General features: G+C 49.1%; 1 protein-coding gene across 5 annotated transcripts in view; it reads right to left on the reverse strand.

The window, feature by feature from the left end:
• LOC116987636 (clathrin heavy chain 1-like) overlaps positions 1 to 17,973 on the reverse strand; it is a 76,860-nt gene extending 58,887 nt beyond the window's left edge. For 3 of the 5 annotated variants that reach the window (XM_033043831.1, XM_033043829.1, XM_033043833.1), the window contains exons 1-3: positions 17,778 to 17,973; positions 1,367 to 1,574; positions 1,200 to 1,202 (exon numbers count right to left, since the gene is read on the reverse strand). In XM_033043831.1, the coding sequence (XP_032899722.1) occupies positions 1,200 to 1,202; positions 1,367 to 1,574; positions 17,778 to 17,819 (253 nt within the window). In that variant the 5' untranslated portion in view covers positions 17,820 to 17,973. The remainder of the gene's footprint in view (positions 1 to 1,199; positions 1,203 to 1,366; positions 1,575 to 17,777) is intronic. The other 2 variants (XM_033043832.1, XM_033043830.1) reach the window with 1 other exon arrangement.
• Positions 17,974 to 25,021: the final 7,048 nt, after the last annotated feature.

The raw sequence follows: 25,021 nt of genomic DNA on the forward strand, positions 1-25,021 counted from the left end.
AAGGCACGTTCCACTCACAAGAGTGGAAGCAAGTCATCCTCAATGCTGAGAGGATAACTGGCCAACAGCAGCAACTGATGTCCCTATAATTACCATACAGTGCACCAGTGTCTGGGTTCACATTCTGTGCTGGTAAAGAGCAGCAAGGATTTCAGAGGACCATGCTAGGACTCGAGGTTGGGCAGGCCAGGACTTTATTCCTTAGAGCGCAGGAGCTTAGAAGGTGATCTTATAGAGGTGGATAAGATCACAAGGGGAATTGATAGGGTCAATACATAGTCTTTTATCCTAGATGGAGAAAATCAAGAGCCAAAAGAAATAGGTTTAAGGTGAACGGGGAAAGATTTAATAATAACCTGAGAGGCAACTGTTTCACTCAGAGGGTGGTGGGTATATGGAACGAGCTGCCAGATGCATTTTGGACAGGTGTGTGGATAGGAAGGTTTTAGAGCAGGGGTGTCAAGCTCATTTTAGGTCACGGGCCGGATTGGGCAAAATGCGACATCATGCGGGCCGGATCAGTTGTGCACGAGTCAGCCGGCCCGAGGTCAAAGGGAGCTCAGTGCCGCCATCTTGTCTGTTTGACAGTGGTTGCCGGGGACAACCGGCCCCATGGCAACCGCGGGAGCGGAGGAGCGGCCCCTGCCAGCAGCGGTGGGAGAGAGAGCGGGTGCCGTACAGATACATAATAAAGGGTCGTGAATATACCCCCTCCCCCCCCCCCAAAATCATCCCACGGGCCGGTAGTTTGGTACCCCTGTTTTAGAGGGATACGGACCAACTGCAAGCAAATGGAACTAGATTCGATATGGGATCATGGTCGGCTGAGACAGGTTGGACACCTTTCAGTGTTGCAAGACTCTATAACCCTTCAGTTAGCTCATTGCTACATTTCAAGTCTGAAGCAATAGGCTCCACTGCCATGCCAATGGGGCTGTCAAAGTGATGGCCAGGTAGCCCAAACACAATTTCTGGCTACTTGACTGGTAAATTGGGATGCTGGAAATCTATTGCAGCTTAGTATAGATCTTGGAATCGACCAGATCAGGTTTGGGATCCTCCTACAACTTTGGATGCACGTTTGAGCATTGCTTATTCGCCGATACATTGTTTAGAAAGTGCTTACATTAAGTTGATGAGGTTTGCTTAGAATGAAAAGACCCACAACAGGATTTACTGCCACAGAACAAAGAACTCACCATCTGAAATGGAGACAAGAGAACAGGAAGAAAAATATATCAGTAACAAAAAAAACCAGATGGGAATAGCATTAAACATTACCTAATGTTTACAGTATGTTACGTTGGTAATCTGCTGATGGAAAGCTATGCTATTGGAGCGACATGGATTATTCCGGGGTGCTTACCTTTCAGAGCGATCACTTTGCTCGCTGGGTTCATGATGACGCTGTCAGCAGATATAGGTCGTCGGATTGGATTTGTTGGGTCATTCAGGTCAATGACGACCACCTGGGCCTGGTCTCCCACCTTCTCCCTGATGCAGATGAACTTGTCCGACTCCATGGTCAGGGTGCTGAACCCGATGTTGGCAGGGTTCACTCCTTGGTTCTGGAGCTGGAGGGGAAGACACCATAGCAACATGGAAAATAGGTGCAGGAGTAGGCCATTCGGCCCTTTGAGCCTGCACCGCCATTCAATATGATCATGGCTGATCATCCAACTCAGTATCCTGTACCTGCCTTCTCTCCACACCCCCTGATCCCTTTAGCCACAAGGGCCACATCTAACTCCCTCTTAAATATAGCCAATGAACTGGCCTCAACTACTTTCTGTGGCAGAGAATTCCACAGATTCACCACTCTCTGTGTGAATTTTTTTTTTCTCATCTTGGTCCTAAAAGAATTCCCCCTTATCCCATGTTTAGATCCCACCTCGTGGAAGGAAAGCTACCAGACCTGCATGCCAGAATAACTTGGTTCATTTTAACCCCACACTCCCAAATTAGTCTGCAATGACCCGAGCACGGACCTTAGAAATTACACAGTCATTGGAACTGCAGCCCTGGTGTTCCATCGTGGAGCGGGGCGATCCATTGCCGGGGATCACCCGAAGAAGTGCTCCTACTGCCGGCCTGCGGCCTATAACATCGTGAAGCTGCGGTCTCCGGTAAGAATGTGGCCGATTCGGGAACTCTAAGCCGCGGAGTGTGTGTTCCAATCAGTCCGTGACGTCGGAGTTTCGATCATCCCGATGAGAGGGCTTTTACATCGGGCCGTCCGTAGCGGCGACTACAGAGGGTTCGTGGCCCCGACCACGTGTGAACAAAGGAGGGGGACTGACTGAACGTTACTGGCTTCCATCACAGCGAAGAATGTTGATTCCACTGTGGTGGATGTTTATGTTAAATTCTATTGTGTCTTGTGCTCTTTTTTGATTGTATAGCTGCACGGTAACTCATTTCACTGTACCTTCATTGGTGCATGTGACAAATCAACTTGAACCTTGAACCTTGGTCAAGCACTGCCCAGTCAAGCAGTTAAAATGAATGCAGATTGTAGGGTGGCACGCTGGCGGAGCAGTAGAGCTGCTGCCTTACAGCGCCAGAGATCCGGCATTGACCTGACTATGGATGCTGTCTGTATGGAGTTTGTACGTTCTCTCCATGAGCACGTGGGTTTTCTCAAGGTGTTCCGGTTTCCTCCAACGCTCCAATGACGTACAGGTTTGCAGGTTAATTGGCTTTGGTAACATTTTTAATTTGTCCCTAGTGTGTGGGTTAGTGCTAATATACGGGGTGATTACTGGTCGGCGCGGACTCAGTGGGTCGAAGGAACTGTTTCTGCGATGTATTTCTAAAGTCTAAAGAGAATACAAGCCTGCCTGACTCTATAGTAGCTCTGAAGAAGGGTCTCGACCAGAAACGTCGCCTATTTCCTTCGCTTCATAGATGCTGCCTCACCCGCTGAGTTTCTCCAGCATTTTTGTCTACCTTCCGTGTTAAAGTTCAGTACTTTGTTGACAAGCCCGGAAGCAATATTGGAACTTAGTGTACTTCACGTCACCACACAGATGATACTGCCGTCACAGGACAGTCTGCAAAACTGTGTGTTGATCTCACCATTCCGCATAAATAGTCGGTGACAATTTAAGGGGACATTAGATTCACTCGAGCATGCATGCTTATATAATGCCCGCAATCAATTTCTGCAGCATTTGTACAAAGCTGTATGATCTCTCTCTGGATATGGGGTTGAAGACAGCACAAAGCAGATTAGGAAGGATACAATGGCAATGGACAGATCACAATATGAATGCAAGAGTAAATACGAGAGTTTGCAAGCTGCACCATTCTCAAGCATGAACACAAGGTCAACACAGCTAAAGATTAAATAGCTTGAATGAATACTGACAGTATTTAATCGTAGTGGATGGAGCTTTGCAGACATGAAACCCCTTAAATGCTATTGCACTGCGAGTCCTTTGTCAGCTACAAATTCCTACCATGAGGCAGTTACGGCAATTCACAAATCACTTTTGCCCGGTATTAATCTTGAGTGGGATATGCACAACTAGCCTTTGCCCTCAGATAAACACAAAAAGCTGGAGTAACTCAGCGGGTCAGACAGCATCTCTGGAGAGGAGGAATAGGTGACGTTTCAGGTCGAGACCCTTCTTCAGATTGAGTCAGGGGCAAGGGAAACTAGTGATATAGACAGTGATAACTAATGAAAGACATGCAAAAAAGTAACGACGATAAACGATGATAGTCTTTGTCCTCGTTATCTAGGGAGAACATATTTTTTATGAAGCCTTGAGACTTCGCAGAAACTATGAAATATTGTTTTTTGCTTTCTCCACTGCAAGAACCTCAGCTTCTCTGGTCTACCCAGTAAAGATCTTCGAGTTCTAAAGGAAATCTCCCCTGCTTCCTCAAAGGGGTTGCCCTGCATACAACTCGACAGCAGGCAACATAGACTGATTGTAGAAGGGCCCAGACACAAAACATGGCCTGTCCACGTGCTCCAGGGATGCTGTCTCACCTGCCAAGTTACTCTAGTTCTTTGTGTGTTTTTCCTTTGTCAATCAACATCTGCAGTTCCATAAGTTCATAAGTGATTGGAGCAGAATTAGGCCATTCGGCCCATTAAGTCTACTCCGCCCTTTAATCATGGCTGATCTAACTTTCCCTCTCAACCCCATTCTCCTACCTTCTCCCCATAAACCCTGACACCTGTACTAATCAAGAATCTATCTATCTTTGCCTCAAAAATATCCACTGACTTGGCCTCCACAGCATTCTGCGGCAATGAATTCCACAGATTCACCACCCTCTGACTAAAGAAATTCCTCCTCATCTCCTTCCGAAAGGAACGTCCTTTAATTCTGAGGCTATGACCTCTGGTCCTAGACTCTCCCAATAGTGGAAACATCCTCTCCACATCCACTCCATCCAGACCCAGTTCCTCGTCTTTTTTAACAGTGCTGTCTCTAGCATGGCGAGGATTGATTTTGTATCTGATGGGTCAACTTCAACTGACAACAATGATTAGAAACTGATTTAACAATTCATCCCAAGAGTTACAAGAAGGCTTGTGTTTTAACTGGAAGAGCATTAAAGCTCCAAACATAACCAGCTGACTGGTTTGCTTGATGAAATCAAATGTAATCTGGTTGACTGCATCACCTTCTGAAACAGGTTTCTTAACAATTTAGAAGGATGAGAGAGGATCTCATTGAAACATACAAGATTGTTAAGGGCTTGGACACACTAGAGGCAGGAAACATGTTCCCGATGTTGGGGGAGTCCAGAACCAGGGGCCACAGTTTAAGAATAAGGAGTAAGCAATTTAGAACGGAGACGAGGAAACACTTTTTCTCACAGAGAGTGGTGAGTCTGTGGAATTCTCTGCGTCAGAGGGCGGTGGAGGCAGGTTCTCTGGATGCTTTCAAGAGAGAGCTAGATAGGGCTCTTAAAAATAGCGGAGTCAGGGGATATGGGGAGAAGGCAGGAACGGGGTACCGATTGGGGATGATCAGCCATGATCACATTGAATGGCTGTGCTGGCTCGAAGGGCCAAATGGCCTACTCCTGCACCTATTGTCTAATTCCAACAGCACAATTTCATGAAGACTTCAGACAGCCAAGACAGAAAACATCGACAAGCAGCAAGAATAAAAAAGATTAAAGGCATTCATTTGTTGCCACAGAAGGCTGCGGAGGCCAAGTCAATGGATATTTTTACGGCAGAGATGGATAGATTCCAGATTAGTACGGATGTCAAGGGTTATGGGGAGGAGGCAGGAGACTGGGGTTAGAAGGGAGAGATAGATCAGCCATGATTGAATGACAGAGTAGACTGGATGGGCCGAATGGCCTAATTCTGCTCCTATCACTTATGATCTTATCAGAGACATTATGGGAGGGTGACTAATCACTAGAGACAAGCTAATTCTGCGCCTTGTTTTGTCTGTTGCTTAGTCTTAGTTAAAGCATGTCATTTGAGTGTAAAATTATTCTATTGCCTTCCGAGTTCGAGGAATCAAACAAGGCAAAACAGAAAAGGGATCTTTGTTCAGTTCCAGGAAAACCACAAATTTACTCCAAGGACAGAACAAGGGCTCCACAGAGGCAGTGTGGAACACACGCTGGAAAACTAGATCAGCTTCACCAATATCCACTATTTACACAAATTGAACATTTGTATTTTTGACGTCGAATGTGGAACCCTGTTGCACTTACTCACCATCTTAAAGTCGCTTCCCGTAAACCAATTTACCAAACCTCAAACCACAGCCAAGGAACTAAAATGCTGAAGATGGTGCCACAATTAGCGATGTCCGCCACAAGACATGGAACGTCCCTGCAAAGCGGTTGCTCACTATTCCCAACACTAACCAGATTATCACTGCCTGCTGTCTCCCCATCCACTGCCACTTAGACATGTCAATAGAACTATCTGCCTCGCATTGAAGCCTCAAACCTGTCCGGCTGGTAAACAAGGCCTTCCAACTCAAAAGAAGAGCAAGCTCACACTGGGTGAAGCCAAGAACTGCAAGATGAATGGAAAGATACTGAATTCCACAAAACCTTTGGTTAACTCTTTGTCACACAAAGGGTGATGGGTGTATGGAACGAGCTGTCAGAGGAGGTAATTGAGGCAGGGAATATCCCCACATTTAAGAAACAGTTTGACAGGCATATGGATAGGACAGGTTTGGTGGAATATGGCCCAAATTCTGGCAGGTGGGACTAGTGTAGCTGGGGCATGTTGGCTGGTGTGAGCAAGTTGGGCCGAAGGGCCTGTTTCCATACTGAATCACTTTATGACTATAACTCCTCCTTCCAGAGTGAAGGAGCCCTGTTTCTGGCTGTGACCCTGATCTGGCAGTCTAGGTAAAGGCGATGTTTCAGGTCGAGACCCTTCTTCCGAATCGTCACCTATTTCTTTTTGCCAAAGATGTTGCCTGACCCGCTGAGTTTTTCCAGCATTTTGTGTGTGGTTTAGTATAGAGATACAGCGCTGAAACAGGCCCTTCGGCCCACCGAGTCCACACACATTAACTCTGCCCTACACGCACCAGGGACAATTTTACATTTACACCAAGTCAATTAACCTACAAACATGTACGTCTTTGGAGTGTGGGAGGAAACCGTGGATCTCGGAGAAAACCAACGCAAGTCACAGGGAGAACGTACAAACTCCGTACAGACAAGCACCTGTAGTCAGGATCGAACCCGGATCTCTGGTGCTGTAAGGCAGTAGCTCTACTGCTAAGCCACCGTGCCACCCATCTTTGGTTTAAACCACCATCAGCAGTGCCTTCCTACACAGTTTAGATAAAGATTCAAGATTGATTCCTTCCTCGCTCATGATTTAAAAAGTAGTGGAAGGAGTCTTCAAAATGCCAGGAAGAGACTCAATCTCCGCTATGAATTCATGAGGACAGCTCTTCTCTTGCAAGTGTTCACACACTGCTTGCCTGCCACCTTAGTTGCTACAATCACACGTTTCCAGTACAAGTACCTTCTGAGCAACAACACTTTTCAATCTATTTTAAAAGTCCTCCACTTTAATACCGTCAGGGGGGGAAAAAAAGACACATCTTTCTACATTACAATCTATTTGTCATGGCCATGCCCCATTTTGTCTGGCCTCCTGAAGCCTCTTCTCAGTTTCTCATTCGCTTCACAAATGTTCAGAGGACAACTACGGGTCCACCACCGATTTTCCGGCGACTGGTTGTCCGGCACCTCCTTTAATCCGGACAAAATTACAAGAGCGCACTTGAAACCCCTTCCGGAAATAGGCTGGGAGAGGTTGGCCGATCTGGACCTCAAGGGGACTTTTGCAGCCGAATTTGCCCACTGTGGCCAGGAATCTGGGACTCCAGCCCGGTCGGTCAGAGCCAACAGATCCTTGCCCATAGCTGACATTTGTGGCTGATCGGTGTGAGTGGAACTCTGGAACCTGGCCAGAGCCGGCTGATCTGTCCCCATAGGCGACTCCCGAAGCCGACTTTGCGGGCCGGTATCTCAGCCCCCGTTGGACTCGTCTCAGAGACCATGACCACTTTTGGTCCGGCAAAATGGACAATCCACAAAGGCTCCGGAACCAAGAGTGTCGGACAATTCATGGTGGGCCTGCACTGAATTTCTGGACACAGGATTCCAAATAAATTACAGTCCATCTTGCCATCTTGCCATCCACATTTTGGCAGAGATGCTGCCTGACCTGCTGAGTTGTTCCAGCACTGTTTATTTTAAGCATTTTCAGGTACTGCCAGGGTACACAGCAAATCAGAGTTCTTCATGAAACTTGTGACTCGCAATCACAGTAAATGCAGTAGCATGTTAGGTGTATTAATCCGTTTCCTCACGATTGCAAACCACACTGCCAATAAAAAATAATGTAAATGACAGATGCACTGCAGAAAGCCTCCTATTGGTATGCATCACGTTGATTTGGCAACTGCTCAGCCCAAGGCCATAAGGAGTTGCGGAGCTGTGGAGTTCATCATGCAAACCAGCCTCCGTTAACTCCGTCTGCACTTCACTCTACCTCGGGGAATTGAGCAACGTAATCAAGGACCATTTATACCCTGGCCATTACCTCTTCTCCCCTCTCTAGTCGGACAGAAGATAGGTACAAAACTTGAAGGCACGTACTAAGAAACTCAGGAACAGCTTCTTCCCTGCTGTTAAGACACCTGAACAGTCCTCCTATGTAATAGGTGGTAGACAAAAATGCTGGAGAAACTCAGCAGGTGAGGCAGCATCTATGGAGCGAGGGAAATAGGCGACGTTTCGGGTCGAGACCCTTCTTCAGACTGATGTGGTGGTTGGGGGGGGGGGGGGCGGGAAGAAGAAAGGAAGAGGCGGAGTGTGGGCTGTGGGTGAGCTGGGAAGGGGAGGGGAAAGAGGGTGAAAGCAGGGATTGCCTGAAATTGGAGAAGTCAATGATCATACCGCTGGGGTGTAAACTACCCAAGCGAAATATGAGGTGCTGCTCCTCCAATTTATGGAGGTTATGGAGGTTAAAAGGAAAAGAATCCACACATGTGTCGACACAAAAAGCTCGAGTAACTCCGCAGGTCAGACAGCATCTCTGGAGAAAAGGAATAGGTGGCGTCACCCATTCCTTTTCTACAGAGATGCTGTCAGACCTGCAGTTACTCCAGCATTTTGTTTCTACCTACACAGGGATAGTGAGCAGATCTGGAGCAATGAATATTGGCCAATGTTGCTGGACACAAACTGAGGGCGACACAGGAGCCCAAGGGAGCGTGTGACAGAGCTGATGTGGAGAAGTTTCCAACATCTGTTCTCTCTATGAAAGTACAGGTGCACAACCTTTTATCCGAAGATCCAAATAACGAAAACCTCTGAATAGCGGCCATTTTTTCGGTCCTTGAAGAAAGGTCCTTGAAAACGTTCACCGAGGGCGGCCCGCAGAGGTGACAGCGGAACCTCCGGTCGGTCCTCGAAGACAGGGGAACTAAATCCCCATTCATAAAAGAGAAGATGAGGGTATATTGCGCGGGAGGGTTAATAATTGACAATATGCTGCTGCCTGCCCGCTGAGTTAAAAAGTTCCCACGGTAGACTCACGATACACAGTGCAGATTGTCGCTCCCTTCAGTTTCACCCCACCTACGCCCCTCTGCTTCCCGGCCATGTGTGTGACCCCTTCCCTCCCCTCTCCAGCTCCCCGCCCATTGCACCGGCGCGGGGGCTTTGCACTGTCTTCACGTCGGCGATTGCAGCAGGACCGTGCCAGTCACCGGAGACGTCAGGACCAATTGGACACCGACCACCAGGCCCACCGCAAGCACGGAGATCCCAGAGACCCACAGCCAACAGCAGCCCAGCCCAGCCCCACTCCAACTACAGAGGAACCTGGGTTGCGGATGATGGGGCGCAGCTCGGGGCGTCGTAGGGGCCCATCGGGGAGCGGCCACTCAAAGCCACGCCGGACGATGTAGGGCCCTGCCCCGGGTCTTGATGTTGGAGCCCCCGGCGGGCGCTAGCAAGTCCGCGGCAATTTACAGCCGCGCCGGGCGTTGTAAGGCCCCCCTCCAGGTCACTCTCAACCCCGTAATTCGGGCGGGAGAAGTCGCCGCTGCCCCGCAAAGCAGTCTCCCACCGGGGACCCGCGAGCTCCCGGTGTCACCATCCACCGGAGTCGGGTCGCAGCAGCTCGCCCCCGCAGCTCTCCACGCTCCGAAGCTGGCTAGCTCCACGGAGGTAGGTCCGTAGGTCCACAGGCTCCACAGCTCCCACCGCCGCCCACCGACCCCCAGGCCCACTGCAAGCACGGAGATCCCAGAGACCCACAGCCAGCAGCAACTCCAGCCCAGCCCCGCTCCAACTCCAGAGGAACACGTAGGGGCAGAAGCTGATGGTGTGCAAGGTACGTCTTGTTCTTGGGGTGGCGGATGAGGGGGCGCAGCTCGGGCTGTGGGCAAACTGCCACTTGTCGCCGTAGTGGCCCATCGGGGAGCGGATTCCTCTGGAGTTGGAGGGGGGTATTGTGCTGTTTGATCGCCCCCTGCTATCCCAGGGACAGGGAGACACAGCGGCTTTTTAGACTGGTGGGCAATCACTTCCAAAGTTCTGCCCACACAGTCAGTACACCTCTCCTACACTGCATTTCATACAAACATTTATTCTGCAAGAAAACGACATTGAAGACTCAATCTCACGATCGAGTAACTGCCAGGATCAAGGCGCAAACTCGCGACCTTGCGAATATGAGCCGAGCACTCTACTACTGAGCCAGCCGTTAAAATCTACGCTAAAAAATTTCCATTCCGAAGACCGACAAATTCTGAATTACGAAAAGTGTCTGGTCCCAAGGCTTTCGGATAAAAGGTTGTGCACCTGTAGTGGGAAAGTCCTTAGCAAGGTAAAGGGATGGTCATTAAAACTGAATAATGCAGGATTTTTGTCCCTGAGAGGTTAGTGAATCTCCAGCCCAGGAAATGGTGGGCTATGTGGAACAGATGCAGCAGAACTGAGCTCTGGAGTAGATCAGCCATGATCACAATGAATGGCTAAGCCAGATACCTGCTCCAATTTTCAATGCTCCAAAACTCAAAGCGCGAGGCTCATCTACATGATCAATCCGAGTTTTGATCACAATCAATTCCTTCTGAACCTTCTGAATTTTATGCAGTACTGTGCATATCGCCAACTTGGACAATTTTTACTTAAAAAAAAAAAATCAAGCCAATTAATCAATACAATTAACCTACAAACCTGCACGTCTTTGGAGTGTGGGAGGAAACCAAAGATCTCGGAGAAAACTCATGCAGATCACGGGGAGAACATACAAACTCCATACAGACAGCACCCGTAGTCGGGATCGAACCCAGATCTCTGGCGCTGCATTTTGCTGTAAGGCAGTGGGGGCAGGTTCTCTGGATGCTTTAAATAGAGAGCTAGATAGGGGTCTTAAAAATAGCGGAGTCAGGGGATATCGGGAGAAGGCAGGAACGGGGTACTGATTGGGGATGATCAGCCATGATCACATTGAATGGCGGTGCTGGCTCAAAGGGCCGAATGGCCTACTCCTGCACCTATTGTCTAACTCTACTGCTGTGCCACCGTAACTGTTAAGTTAATGTGCTGGTGATTGAAGTACAAGTTTGTTCCACTCGTAGGACACTCAACTTACTCGGTAATAGTACTCGGCAAGAGTCTGAAGAACTTCACCTTCTCTAACCTTCTCTCCAGAGATGCTGCCTGTCCCGCTGAGTTACTCCAGCATTTTGTGTCGTATTTGGTAATATATATTTTCTTTCAAAGATAGACACAAAGTGCTGGAGTAACTCAGCAGATCAGGGAACAACTCTGGAGAAAGGGAATAGGTCACATTTTGGGTTGGGAACCCTTCTTCAGACTTTTCTGAAGTCCAAAAAAACAGCCTGCCGACTAGTCTGAAGAAGGGTTTCAACCTGAAACATGACCTATTCCTTTTCTCCAGAGATGCTGCCTGACGCGCTGAGTTACTCCAGTATTTTGTGACTATCTTCCATTCACCAGCATGGTCTGAACACCTCCTTGTCTCAGCAATTCAATGTTTATCTACATTTTTAAATGCGATTATCTGCCTCCACCACCCCATCAAGCAACATTCTGGTTTGCAACCACCCTCTGGACAAAAATAAAATCTACAGGTCCCCTCTTACTCTTTCCCCGAAATATATAACATTTTTTAGACATCTCTGCTATTGAGAACATTTCGTTCAGATACACCTATCTACAAAATCTACCCACCTCATAGATAGGCGTAGATTTCCTATCTACAAACGGTAAGACACAAAAAGCTGGAGTAATTCAGCGGGTCAGACAGCATCTCTGGAGTAAAGGAATAGGTGACGTTTTGGGTCGAGGCCGTTCTTCAGACGGAGAGTCGGGGAAAGGGAAACAAGAGATAGAGAAGGTGATTTCGAGAGATATAGAACAAATGAATGAAAGATATGCAAAAAAGTAATGGTGATAAAGGAAACTGGCCATTGTTAGCTGTGGGCGTAGCGTCGGAGAGCAGGAGGAATCACAGAGGGGGTGCAGCGAGGGAGGACGTTGCAGAACTCTTGGAGAGAGGAGGAGAACTTTTCCTATCTACACCCCAATTTTGTATATGTCCACCAGATTCTTCCCTATCCTACCCCCCTTGTCTTCCTCTCCTAAATTGCTCCTACTCCAAGGAAAATAAACCCAAGTTGTCTAGATCCTCTAACCTTCTGAATCTAATAATACAGCTCGGTCACAACTCAATAATAATAATAATATCTTTCATTGTCATTGCACATAAGCGCAACGAGATTTTGTATGCCGCTTCCAACCGATGTCATAACATAAATAACTAATAAAATTTAGATTTAGATATCCCGAGAACATGGATTGTAAAAAGAACAGTAAAACAGTCAAAGCAGTTCAACAGGCTAAAGTGCAGATGTGTCTGTGCGACGTGACCATCCGAGGGAGACAGTCCAGGGGGGATGGCCTTCAGTAACGGGATGAATCATTGCACTGCCTTCAGTAAAGGGCTGAATCATTGCACTGCCCTTATCAGAGCCCAATTACTTCATCGTTTCTCAGAATCTTGTTCCACCAAAGCCTACAAATACTATTTACCATGCAGCGTTAATAATCAACATAACTGCACTGACACCATTTAACGACAGGAATGTACTTTCTTGTACCAGGGAGTTCTGTATGCAGATTACACTGTCGGGAGAGATATGTCTCACTGGCCCATCAACCTATCCAATCTACATCGTTCATCGACCACCCATTGTAGAGACAAGGAACTGCAGATGCTGGAATCTTGAGTAAAACACAAAGCACTTGAGTAACTCAGCAGGTCATGTAACATCAATGGGGGGGAATGAACAGGCAGCAGTCTGGTCAGGACATTGTAGTTTGTTCCAGTTGAAATCTAAAATGTACAATGTTTCTAGGTTCTCAATATTCTGAACCTTGGTCTAATTGCACCAATTACCTACAAGAGGTGTCCCCTCCGTGATCTTGCAACAGGACCAGCTGATAACTATTCAGTTTAAGTAGTTTATTAGTTAGTAAGCTTGCTAAGGTCACACGATAACTTGCTCAAGATATAGCAAGGATGGACCATAGCAAGGCTGAGCTTTTGATAATGAACAAAGAATGTTTATAAAACATGAGGACTGACATTTTTTTTAAATTGGATTTGTAAAGAAAATAAAACACTTGCAATTGTGCAATTATAATTCAATTCACCCAACAGATGCTGATCATTTAGACGCTCATGACATCTTGTAACCCAATCAATAAATGCAGCGATAGATGCACAGGAGGGCTGTGACAAGCGGCAGATGGAATACTAAAGGCTTAGTGTTTGGCAAACACCAGCAAAAATACGTGGTGAGCACCCAATTTCTTGCATTCCAAAACTAAGTACCAGAGAATGGTAAATCAATTAGAATATTGCAGGACAGAACTGTGAAGTCCCAGGACTGAGTGACTATGGAGGCTGGCATGACATGGCAAACCTGAGATCTGAAATTAAGATGTCTGTTTGTACCAGCTGAATAAGCAGACTGTTCTAGGCTGGGCGTTGCACACAAACACCACCACTGGGCAGCACGGTGGCGCAGCGATAGAGTTGCTGCCTCACGGCGCCAGGGAGCCAAGTTCGATCCCGACAACGGGTGCTTGTCTGTACGGAATTTGTACTTTCTCCCCATGCCCGCTTGGGCTTTCTCCGAGATCATAGCATTCATATTTCATTACTCCATTAAGGACGATTCAGCGGCGCAGTGGTAGAGTTGCTGCCTTACAGCGCCAGAGGCCCGGGTTCGATCCTGACTATGGGTGCTGTTTGTACGGAGTTTGTTCGCTCTCCCCGTAGGTTTTTTCCGGGTGCTCCTGTTTCCTCCCACTCTCCAAAGACGTGCAGGTTTGTAGGTTAATTGACTTGGTATAAATGTAAATTGTCCTGAGTGCGTGTAGGATAGTGTTCATGTGAGGGGATTGCTAGTCGGTGAGGACTCGGTGGGCCGAAGGGCCTGTTTCCGCACTGTATCACTAAACTGAACATGCAGATTCCCCAGTTTGCAAGGTTTTTTTCACAGGGAGTAAGAGGGTGACCAACACTGACTGGGATACAAATCCTACAATGGTTGCACATTTACAAAAGCTTTTCACTGTACCTCGGTACACGTGACAATAAACCAAACTCTAACAGCAAGGCCAGGGAAAATCAAACTTTGTTCGAATCACTTCACAGGAAACAGCTGCTTTTAGGCAGGGTCAAAACAATTTTTAGCTAAGTTTAAAATGCGCTGCGAATATATCGACCGCAATTTCGACCTCAATCTGCTTAATATTTAAAATCAAATGGTGGATATGAAGATTGACCCACTGAATTTACTTTTAAAATCAATATAAACAGCCCGTTTGCCAAGAAAAGACGCTTGTTGTGCTACCGAAGCAATTTAAGCCTCACTGCAGTGGTGCAGAATCTCGACTGAAGGGTCCCGACCCAAAATACCGCCTGCTGAACTCTCCACGGATGCTGCCCAACCTCCTGTGTTTGTTCAGCACTTTGTTTTGCTCAAGATTGCAGCGGCTGCAGTTCCTCGTGTCTCCTTAATGCATGACTGGTGGGTTGTACTGGTTATTTGAAGTCATTCAATCAAGGCTAGTTCGAAGAAGCAGCCAGACTAACTGTCCTGCCACTGGCTCTATACTGAAGAGAAACTGCAGATGCCCAGTCTCCACAAGCCATCGCAGGGAAGTTCATGTGACAGGAACAGAATTAGGCCATTCGGCCCATCAAGTCTACTCCATCATTCAACCATGGCTGATCTATCTTTCCCTCTCAACCCCATTCTCCTGCCTTCTCCCCATAACCCCAGCACCCGTACTAATCAAGAATCAATCTATCTCTGCCTTAAAAAAATATTAATTGACTTGGCCTCTACAGCCTTCTGTGGCAACGAATTCCACAGATTCACCACCCCCCCGATTAAAACAATTCTCCTCATCTCCTTCCTAAAAGAGACATCCTTTAATTCTGAGGCTATGACCTCTGGCCCTAGACTTGGACGGGTATATGGATTAGGAAAGGTTTAGAGGGAAATTGACTTAATGGGACTAGTATAGATGGGGCATCTTGGACAGCGAGGACCGAAGAGAGCAGATGTGTGCTGTATCATTCTATGACTCAGACCGGCAGGAAAATGAAATCCCCATTAATCCTCCTCCCCCCATTCTCAGCACATACAGACGTTTGCAGCTATGTAAATAGGCCGAATAGCAGATATGCCTGCCCGCTGAGTTCCTCCAGCATTTTGCATCTACGTTTGATTCAAACCAGCATCTGCAGTTCTTTCCTACACAGATCATATTTACCTTACCCACCACCACCCTCCAAAACCAAGATATTCTTTTAATTGAACAGCACCAAATAACTGGATATGAGGGAAACCAGTGATTAAAGCAGAGCTCGTGGATGTGAAGCAGGTTATTAACAGCCCCATTCTCTCCTCCATCCCCAACCGTACAACCATCCCCGCCAACACATATACCTGCACCACAGTACCATTCCACACACACTCCCTCCACCACCATAGCCTACCCCCCTCCTCCTCTACCCACTGATTTGGATAAGGGGATTGAAGGCTTTGTGGCTAAGTTTGCAGATGATGCTACGATAGGTGGAGGGGCAGGTAGTGTGGTGGAAGCAAGGACTCTGCAGAAGTTACTTGGACAGGCTCGGAGAGTGGGCAGAGAAGTGGCAGATGAAATTCAGTATGGCAAAGTGCCGAGTCATGCATTTTGGAAATAAGAAAGATTATTTTCTAAATGGAGAGAGAATCCAGAATCGGAAGAGCAAAGGGGCTAAAATGTTAATCTGCAAGTCGAATCGGCAGTAAGGAAGGCAAATTCAATGCAAGCATTTATATCAAGAGGACTGGAATACAAGAACAGGGATGTAATGCTGAGGCTCTATAAGGCGCTGGTCAGGCTGCATTTGGAGTACTGGGAGCAAATTTGGGCCCCATATCTGAGGAAGGATGTGTTGGCTCTGGAGAGGGTCCAGAGGATGTTTACAAGAATGATTCCTGGAATGATTGGGTTAGTCGGCACTGGGCCTGTACTCGCTGGAGTTTAGAAGGTTGAGGGGGGAACTCGTTGAAACTCAGAGTTTAACAAAAGGCATAGAGTGGATGTGTAGAGAATGTTGCCACTGGTGGGAGAGTCTAGAAACAGAGGTCATAGCCTCAGAATTAAAGGGTGCTCTTTTAGAAAGGAGGTGAGGAGGAACTTCTTTAGTTAGAGGGTGGTGAATCTCTGGAACGCATTGTCACAGTGGACTGTGGAGGCCAAGTCAGTGGATATTTCTCAGGCTGAGATAAGACAAATTCTTGATTAGAACGGGTGTCAAGGGTTATGGGGAGAAGGCAGAAAAATGGGATTAGGAGGCAGAGATCACCTATGATTGAATGGTGGAGTGGCTAGATGGGCCGAATGGCCTAATTCTACTCCTAAAACCTGTGAATGCCAGTCTCTTCCTCCTTACCCTGACTGCCCCAGTCTCACCCTCTCCCCTTACATCATCTCCATTCTCCCCCACCCTTCCAACAGGCTCAATCTCCCCCCACCATCCCCTCCGCTTCCCCCACGTCTGCCTTTCACTTCAACCACAACCCCAGCCTGCCCCCACATCCCCATGTCCCCCCCCCACACACAAACCATTCCCATTCTCACCCCTCCCCCCACACCAATCTCAGCCTCAGTATTCCCCCCCCCATCCAGTCTCTCTATCTACCTAGTCTGCTCCCACAGATCTTCGCCTCCCCCCCACGACCCGTCTCCCCTCCTCTCCCCCAGCCCCATATCGCCTCAACTCCCATTGTCACCCCCCACACCCTATCCTCCCCCACTCCTTTGTCTCTCTCTCTTTATTCCCCCCCCCATCTTCGCTCCCCCTCACCAATCTCACCCCACAACCCCAGTCTTCCCCCCCTTCCATACAGCCCCTCCCTCATCCCGTCTCTTCTCCCCCCCCCCTACACAGCCAGTCTCTCCCTCACCCCACAAGGCCAGTCTCCCCCCCATACCCTCTCCTCCTCCCCCCACACACACCACAGCCGCCCCCCCCACACACACCACAGCCCCCCCACACACACACACACACCACAGCCCCCCCCCCCACACACACACCACAGCCCCCCCCCACACACACACCACAGCCTCCCCCCCACATACCACAGCCCACCCCCACATACACACACACCACAGCCCCCCCCCCCACACACACCACAGCCCCCCCCCCCCACACACACCACAGCCGCCCCCCCACACCACAGCCGCCCCCCCCACACCACAGCCCCCCCACACACACACACACCACAGCCCCCCCCCCACACACACACCACATCCCCCCCACACACACACACACCACAGCCCCCCCCCACACACACACCACAGCCCCCCCCCCCACACACAACCACAGCCCCCCCCCCACACACACACCACAGCCCCCCCCACACCACAGCCCCCCCACATACACACACCACAGCACCCCCCCCCCCCCCACACACCACAGCCCCCCCCCCCACACACCACAGCCCCCCCCCCCAGGCCGGTCCATCTCTCCCCACACCCAGTCTCTCCCCCTCAGGCCGGGCTGCGGCCACAACTAGGCCGCGGTTGCTACACAACCGGCGCCCGCCCTTCACTCACCCCCCCCCTCAACCACTCTCCCCCCCGCACCCTGTTCGTCCCCCAACCCTCCCCCCCCCCCCTCCCCTCGCTGTGCCGACCTGCAGGTGCTCCTGGAAGCGGATGGGCAGGATCTGCGCCATGGTGCTGGTGCTGTCCTGTCCTGTCCTGTCCTGTCCTGTCCTGTCCCGCTCCCGCTGCCCCTCAGCTCCCGGCAAAACCCGCCACCAGCCGGCCGGCCACCCCCCTCTACCTCACTGCGCAGGCGCCCACCCGGCAACCCGCCACCGGCCGGCCAATTCCCCTCCTCCTCCTCCCCACTGCGCAGGCGCCCACCCGGCAGCCCGCCCGGCATCTCACTCATCCCGCATGCGCCGCTTCGCCGACCCGCCGGCACCCGCACGCCAACACACTGCGCAGGCGCCGCTCCGGCGAACAGCCCGGCATCCGACTCACTGCGCAGGCGCTCCTCACCGCCGGACTGCCGGCTCCCTCCTCACCGCGCAGGCGTGCACAGACGCCACTCCCTGCCGGTGACGTCACCCGGGGTGACGGACGGGCCTTCCACCCAATCGCGGCGCGGTCCGGGCGCTCTAGACCCCGCCCACCGACCGAGAACCCCGCCAATGGGCGCCCGAGGTGGGCGGGATCCCCGGGCCGCCTCACTCCCTCACCTCCACCCTGCCCAGGGCGCCTGCATCCGCCAACTGCAAACAGTCCCCCCACTCTATCATCGCTTTCTCCATCGCAACGCGGGCAATTTCTGCCGGACGGAGAGCCACATTGCAAAATGCAGTCGTGCAAGATTTTCGGTGGTCTGTTCTCCTGCCGGGAGTTGCATTTAGCGTTCTTTTTCTTGTTGTTGCAGTATTGTGTATCCGTCCGCCTGCTGCACCGACCGCTGCACGGGAGAGGATGATGATGCGTCTGCAGCTTTGGCTGCAACCTCCCTAAAGTTGCAACGCTGCTCTTGCTGAGTCTGCTCTGCCCCGGCGTTGCAGGCGAGAGCACTAAATGCAAAAAAACACTCCTGAAACGAACGACTCGGAAAATTCTGCAAAGGTTCAGCGCACTCTGCAGGACAATGTTAAAACATAAAACATTAGTTCGCAGGTAGAACTGCAAATGCACTTAATGAGAGGAATAGATTCAGATTCAACTTTAATTGTCATTGTCAGTGTACAGTACAGAGACAACGAAATGCATTTAGCATCTCCCTGGAAGAGCGACATAGAATATGATTTCAATATATAAATCAAAAAATAAATAAATAAAGCATGGAGACGCACTGAGCATCTGGCACAGACAGAGTAGGGGGGTCAAGAAGCAGAGGACATAGGTTTCAGGTGAAGGGGGAAAGATTTAATAGGAATCTGAAGGGTAACCTTTTCACACAAAGGGTGGTTGGTGGGTGTACAGAACGAGGTTGTTGAGGCTGGGATTATCGCAACCTTAAAAAAAAAAAAAAATGGGACAGGTACCTGGATAGGGTAGACAAAACCAGAACTGATTCCTGGGATGTCAGGACTTTCATATGAAGAAAGACTGGATAGACTCGGCGTACTCGCTAGAATTTAGAAGATTGAGGGGGGATCTTATAGAAACTTACAAAATTCTTAAGGGGTTGGACAGGCTAGATGCAGGAAGATTGTTCCCGATGTTGGGGAAGTCCAGAACAAGGGGCCACAGTTTAAGGATAAGGGGGAAATCTTTTAGGACCGAGATGAGGAAAACATTTTTCACACAGAGAGTGGTGAATCTCTGGAACTCTCTGCCACAGAAGGTAGTTGAGGCCAGTTCATTGGCTATATTTAAGAGGGAGTTAGATGTGGCCCTTGTGGCTAAAGGGATCAGGGGGTATGGAGAGAAGGCAGGTACAGGATACTGAGTTGGATGATCAGCCATGATCATATTGAATGGCGGTGCAGGCTCGAAGGGCCGAATGGCCTACTCCTGCACCTATTTTCTATGTTTCTATGTTTCTAAGTGCTGGAGAAACTCAGTGGGTGCAGCAGCATCTATGGAGCGAAGGAAATAGGCAATGTTTCGGGACGAAACGTTGCCTATTTCCTTCGCTCCATAGATGCTGCTTCACCCGCTGAGTTTTTCCAGCACTTTTGTCTACCTTCAATTTTCCAGCATCTGCAGTTCCTTCTTAAATACATGGATAGGGTAGGTATAGAGGGATATGGGCCAAACGCGGGCAGGTGGGACTGGTGTAGATGTTGGTCAAGTTGGGCTGAAGGGCCTGTTCCCACACTGCTTGTCTCTTCGACTATGCTGGTTAATACACTAAAAGGACACAAAACACTCGGGTAACTCAGCGGGTCGAGCAGCATCACTGGAGAACATGGATGGGTGACAAGACCCATCTTCAAGACTGGACTAGGAAGAGAAGGATCCCGACCCGGAACGTCATCTATTCATGGAGAGGGTAAGAAGCTGTTCCCAACTCAGGTGGTGTGCGCTTTCAAGCTTCTGTACCTTCCGCCCGATGGGAGCAGAGAGAAGAGTATAGTAGTTACTCCTATATTCGGGACGAAACGTTGCCTATTTCCTTCGCTCCATAGATGCTGCCGCACCCGCTGAGTTTCTCCAGCACTTCAATTTTCCAGCATCTGCAGTTCCTTCTTAAACACCTATTGTCTATTGTCTATTTCCAAACTAAACTCTGTGGGGCTGTATCTATAGACTAAACTCAGATCGACATTATTTGGTGTAAACAAGTCCGCAGCAACTAATTTAGAGTAAAACCATTTATCTTGGCAGCAATTGAGTGGATCAGTATGTGCCGTTATAAATAGCATGTCTGTAACCAGAACTCTGAACAACTTGCATCTGATGGTGCATGATAGTGTGGTGTGGGACATGAAGATTACAGGCCCTCCGTCAAAAACTGTGAATGTTGCATGGTGTAGGAGTTGAAAAGATGCGCTCATCTTCACTGTTATTGACTCAGCTTCAAGACATTCCTCCCTCCCTCCCTCCCTCCCTCCGCCTCTTTCTTTCTTTCCTACACCCACCTCCATCCTGAAGCGTCCCCATTTCCCACACCCTCTTCCAGCCCCTCTCCCACTCACCCTGTTCCTTTCCCCTCCTTCACACACTCATCTCCCACAGAAACATTGAAAATAGGTGCAGGAGTAGGCCATTTGGCCCTTCGAGCCTGCACCGCCATTCGATGTGATCATGGCTGATCATCCAACTCAGTATCCTGTACCTGCCTTCTCTCCATACCCCCTGATCCCTTTAGCCACAAGGGCCACATCTAACTCCCTCTTAAATGTAGCCAATGAACTGGCCTCAACTACCTTCTGTGCCACAGTTCATTGGCTATATTTAAGAGGGAGTTAGATGTGGCCCTTGTGGCTAAAGGGATCAGGGGGTATGGAGAGAAGGCAGGTACAGGATACTGAGTTGGATGATCAGCCATGATCATATCGAATGGCGGTGCAGGCTCGAAGGGCCGAATGGCCTACTCCTGCACCTATTATCTATGTTTCTAATTCCAGAGATTCACCACTCTCTGTGTAAAAAATGATTTTCTCATCTCGGTCCTAAAAGACTTCCCTCTTATCCTTAAACTGTGACCCCTTGTTCTGGACTTCCCCAACATCGGGAACAATCTTCCTACATTTAGCCTGTCCAACCGCTTAAGAATTTTGTAAGTTACTATGAGATCCCCCCTCAATCTTCTCCCATCTCCGAGTCCCCTATTTCTCTTTTATCCGACACCACTACCCCCCACCCCCCCCCACACCCTCCCTTTTCTCTCCCACCTGCCCTCATACAATATGAATGAATAAGTTTATTGGCCAAGTACATTCACATACAAGGAATTTACCTTGGTGCTCTGCCCACAAGTGACACCATGACATACAGTGACAGTTAAAAATGACACATAAAACATTAAATATTAATAATAAAACATTATTTAAGCATGTGAATTAAATGAAATACCAGAGGAAAAAGTTCATAAGTTAGAAACATAGAAAATAGGTGTAGGAGGAGGCCATTCGGCCCTTCGAGCCAGCACCGCCATTCATTGTGATCATGGCTGATCGTCCCCAATCAATAACCCGTGCCTGCCTTCTCCCCATATCCCTTGACTCCACTAGCCCCTAGAGCTCTATCTAACTCTCTCTTAAATCCATCCAGTGACTTGGCCTCCACTGCCCTCTGTGGCAGGGAATTCCACAAATTCACAACTCTCTGGGTGAAAAAGTATTTTCTCACCTCAGCCTTTATTCTAAGACTGTGTGGCCCCTGACAAATAAAATTACTAACAATGAAGGCAGCTGTTGAGAGGCATCCAGTGTGTAGCTTGCTGGAACACAAAAGTGCTGGAGAAACTCAGCGGGTGCAGCAGCATCTATGGAGCGAAGGAAATAGGTGACGTTTTGGGCCGAAACCCTTCTTCAGACTGATAGGGGGTGGTGGGGAGAAGGAAGGAAAAAGGGAGGAGGAGGAGCCCGAGGGCTGGGGGATGGGAGGAGACAGCTCGAGGACAGCAAGGGCTAACAAAATTGGGAGAATTCAATGTTCATGCCCGCAGGATGCAGGCTCCCCAGGCGGAATATGAGGTGCTGTTCCTCCAATTTCCGGTGTTGCTCACTTTGGCCATGGAGGAGACCCAGGGCAGAGAGGTCGGATTGGGAATGGGAGGGGGAGTTGAAGTGCTGAGCCACCGGGAGGTCAGGTTGGTTATTGCGGACTGAGCGGAGGTGTTCGGCGAAACGATCGCCCAACCTCCGCTTGGTCTCCCCGATGTAAATCAGCTGACATCTAGAGCAGCGGATGCAGTAGATGAGGTTGGAGGAGATACAGGTGAACCTTTGTCGCACCTGGAACGACTGCTTGGGTCCTTGAATGGAGTCGAGGGGGGAGGTGAAGGGACAGGTGTTGCATTTCTTGCGGTTGCAACGTGAAAGTGCCCGGGGAGGGGGTGGTGCGGGAGGGAAGGGAAGAATTGACAAGGAAGTTGCGGAGGGAGCGGTCTTTGCGGAAGGCAGACATGGGGGGAGATGGGAAGATGTGGCGAGTGGTGGGGTCACGTTGGAGGTGGCGGAAATGGCGGAGGATTATCTGTTGTATTTGCCGGCTGGTGGGGTGAAAGGTGAGGACTAGGGGGACTCTGCCCTTGTTGTGAGTGCGGGGGGGATGGGGAGAGAGAGCAGTGTTGTGGGGTATGCTGTTCTCTTTGTAAGATGCAAGCATTTAAGGTACACGCCTGCCATCTATTGGCTGGACTATGCACTGCAGTCAGTCGCCACCAACATTCACTCCAAACCAACCTGCTGCTGGTGTTCAAGAAGGAACTGCAGATGCTGGAAAATCGAAGGTACACAAAAATGCTGGAGAAACTCAGCGGGTGCAGCAGCATCTATGGAGCGAAGGAAATAGGTGACGTTTCGGGCCGAAACCCTTCTTCAGACTGAAGATATGGTCTCCTTTTATCGATTTATTACGTATAACATGGTGCAACATAACTCTGGTAATTAACTGTTTCAGAACTAGTTGTGGAAATTGATGAAGTAGGTTTATCCCTTTTCTGTTCGGTTTCTTCTTTTCCCTTTTTTCTTCTCTTCTATCATTTTTTTTGTTTTGATTTTTTAAAATATATTTCTTTTTTGTTTTCTACATCTCCATGGGCTCTTTCTATCTATCCACAAACTACCAATTGTTAACTTTTGGGGCCCACACATCACTATCTTGCGGCTATTATTTTTATATTGTTAAATTTAAAACAAGAAGTTGTACATGAAATGTATTATGTTACATACCATGGTTATATATACGACTGTACATTACTTCTAATAAAAAAAATAAAAATAATATATATATAATAAAATTATCGCTGCTATTTAAACTTTAGACTTTAGAGATACAGTGCGGAAACAGGCCCTTCGGCCCACCGAGTCCGCGCCGACCAGCGATCACCATACACTAGTACTATCCCACACACTAGGGACAATTTACTATTTTACCAAAGCCAATTAACCTATATACCTTAGGTAGACAAAAATGCTGGAGAAACTCAGCGGGTGCAGCAGCATCTATGGAGCGAAGGAAATAGGTGACGTTTCGGTCCGAAACCCTTCTTCAGACTGATAGGAGGTGGGGGGGGGAGAAGGAAGGAAAAAGGGGAGGAGGAGGAGCCCGAGGGTGGGGGGATGGGAGGTGACAGCTCGAGGGTTAAGGAAGGGGAGGAGACAGCAAGGGCTAGCAAAATTGGGAGAATTCAATGTTCATGCCCGCCGGACGCAAGCAACCCAGGCGGAATATGAGGTGTTGTTCCTCCAATTTCCGCTGTTGCTCACTCTGGCAATGGAGGAGACCCAGGACAGAGAGGTCGGATTGGGAATGGGAGGGGGAGTTGAAGTGCTGAGCCACCGAGAGTTCAGGTAGGTTCTTGCGGACTGAGCGGAGGTGTTCAGCGAAACGATCGCCCAACCTCCGCTTAGTCTCCCCGATGTAAATCAGCTGACATCTAGAGCAGCGGATGCAGTAGATGAGAAGACAACCTATATACCTTTGTGTTTAAGAAGGAACTGCAGATGCTGGAAAATCGAAGGCAGAAAAAAATGCTGGAGAAACTCAGCGGGTGCAGCAGCATCTATGGAGCGAAGGAAATAGGCAACGTTTCGGGACGTTGAGTTTCTCCAGCATTTTTGTGTGACCTACAAACCTGTTCGATGAAGTGGATGGGAGGTCAGGGCCGCCCTCCAGTTGCTGAGAGGACGGTTCAGATAACAGCTGGGAGGAAACTGTTCCTTAATTGTCCCACAATGATTCCCCCCCCCCCTCCCCCCAAAATAATCTTTATACAGAATAATAAAAAAATATATACAAAACAAGAACAGTGCAAAAACTCTGCCGATATCCTAAAGCAACTGTACCTACATTCATTGTATTTGCTGGGGTTCACAAAACTATCATTGTACCAGGTTTGTGTGGGAAGGAACTGCAGATGCTGGCTTAAACAGAAGAGAGACACAAAATGCTGGAATAACTCAGCGGGACAGGCAGCATCTCTGGAGAGACGGAGTGTGTGATGTTTAGGGTCGAGACCCTTCTCCAGGTACCTTTCCTCCATCCCGCTCTTTCTCCCCCTCTCTCTCTCTCTCTCTCTCTCCCTTTCCCTCTCTCCACTCCTCTCTCTCGCTCCCCTTCCCTCTTTCCATTTCCCCCTCTCTCCTCCCGCTCCCTCTCCCTCTCTCTTTCTCCCTCTCTAGAGGCAGGAAACATGTTCCCCATGTTGGGGGAGTCCAGAACCAGGGGACACCGTTTAAGAATAAGGGGTAAGCTATTTAGAACGGAGACGAGGAAACACTTTTTCACACAG

This window comes from Amblyraja radiata, chromosome 25 (genome assembly GCF_010909765.2).
Source record: "Amblyraja radiata isolate CabotCenter1 chromosome 25, sAmbRad1.1.pri, whole genome shotgun sequence".
Taxonomy (NCBI): Eukaryota; Metazoa; Chordata; class Chondrichthyes; order Rajiformes; family Rajidae; genus Amblyraja; species Amblyraja radiata.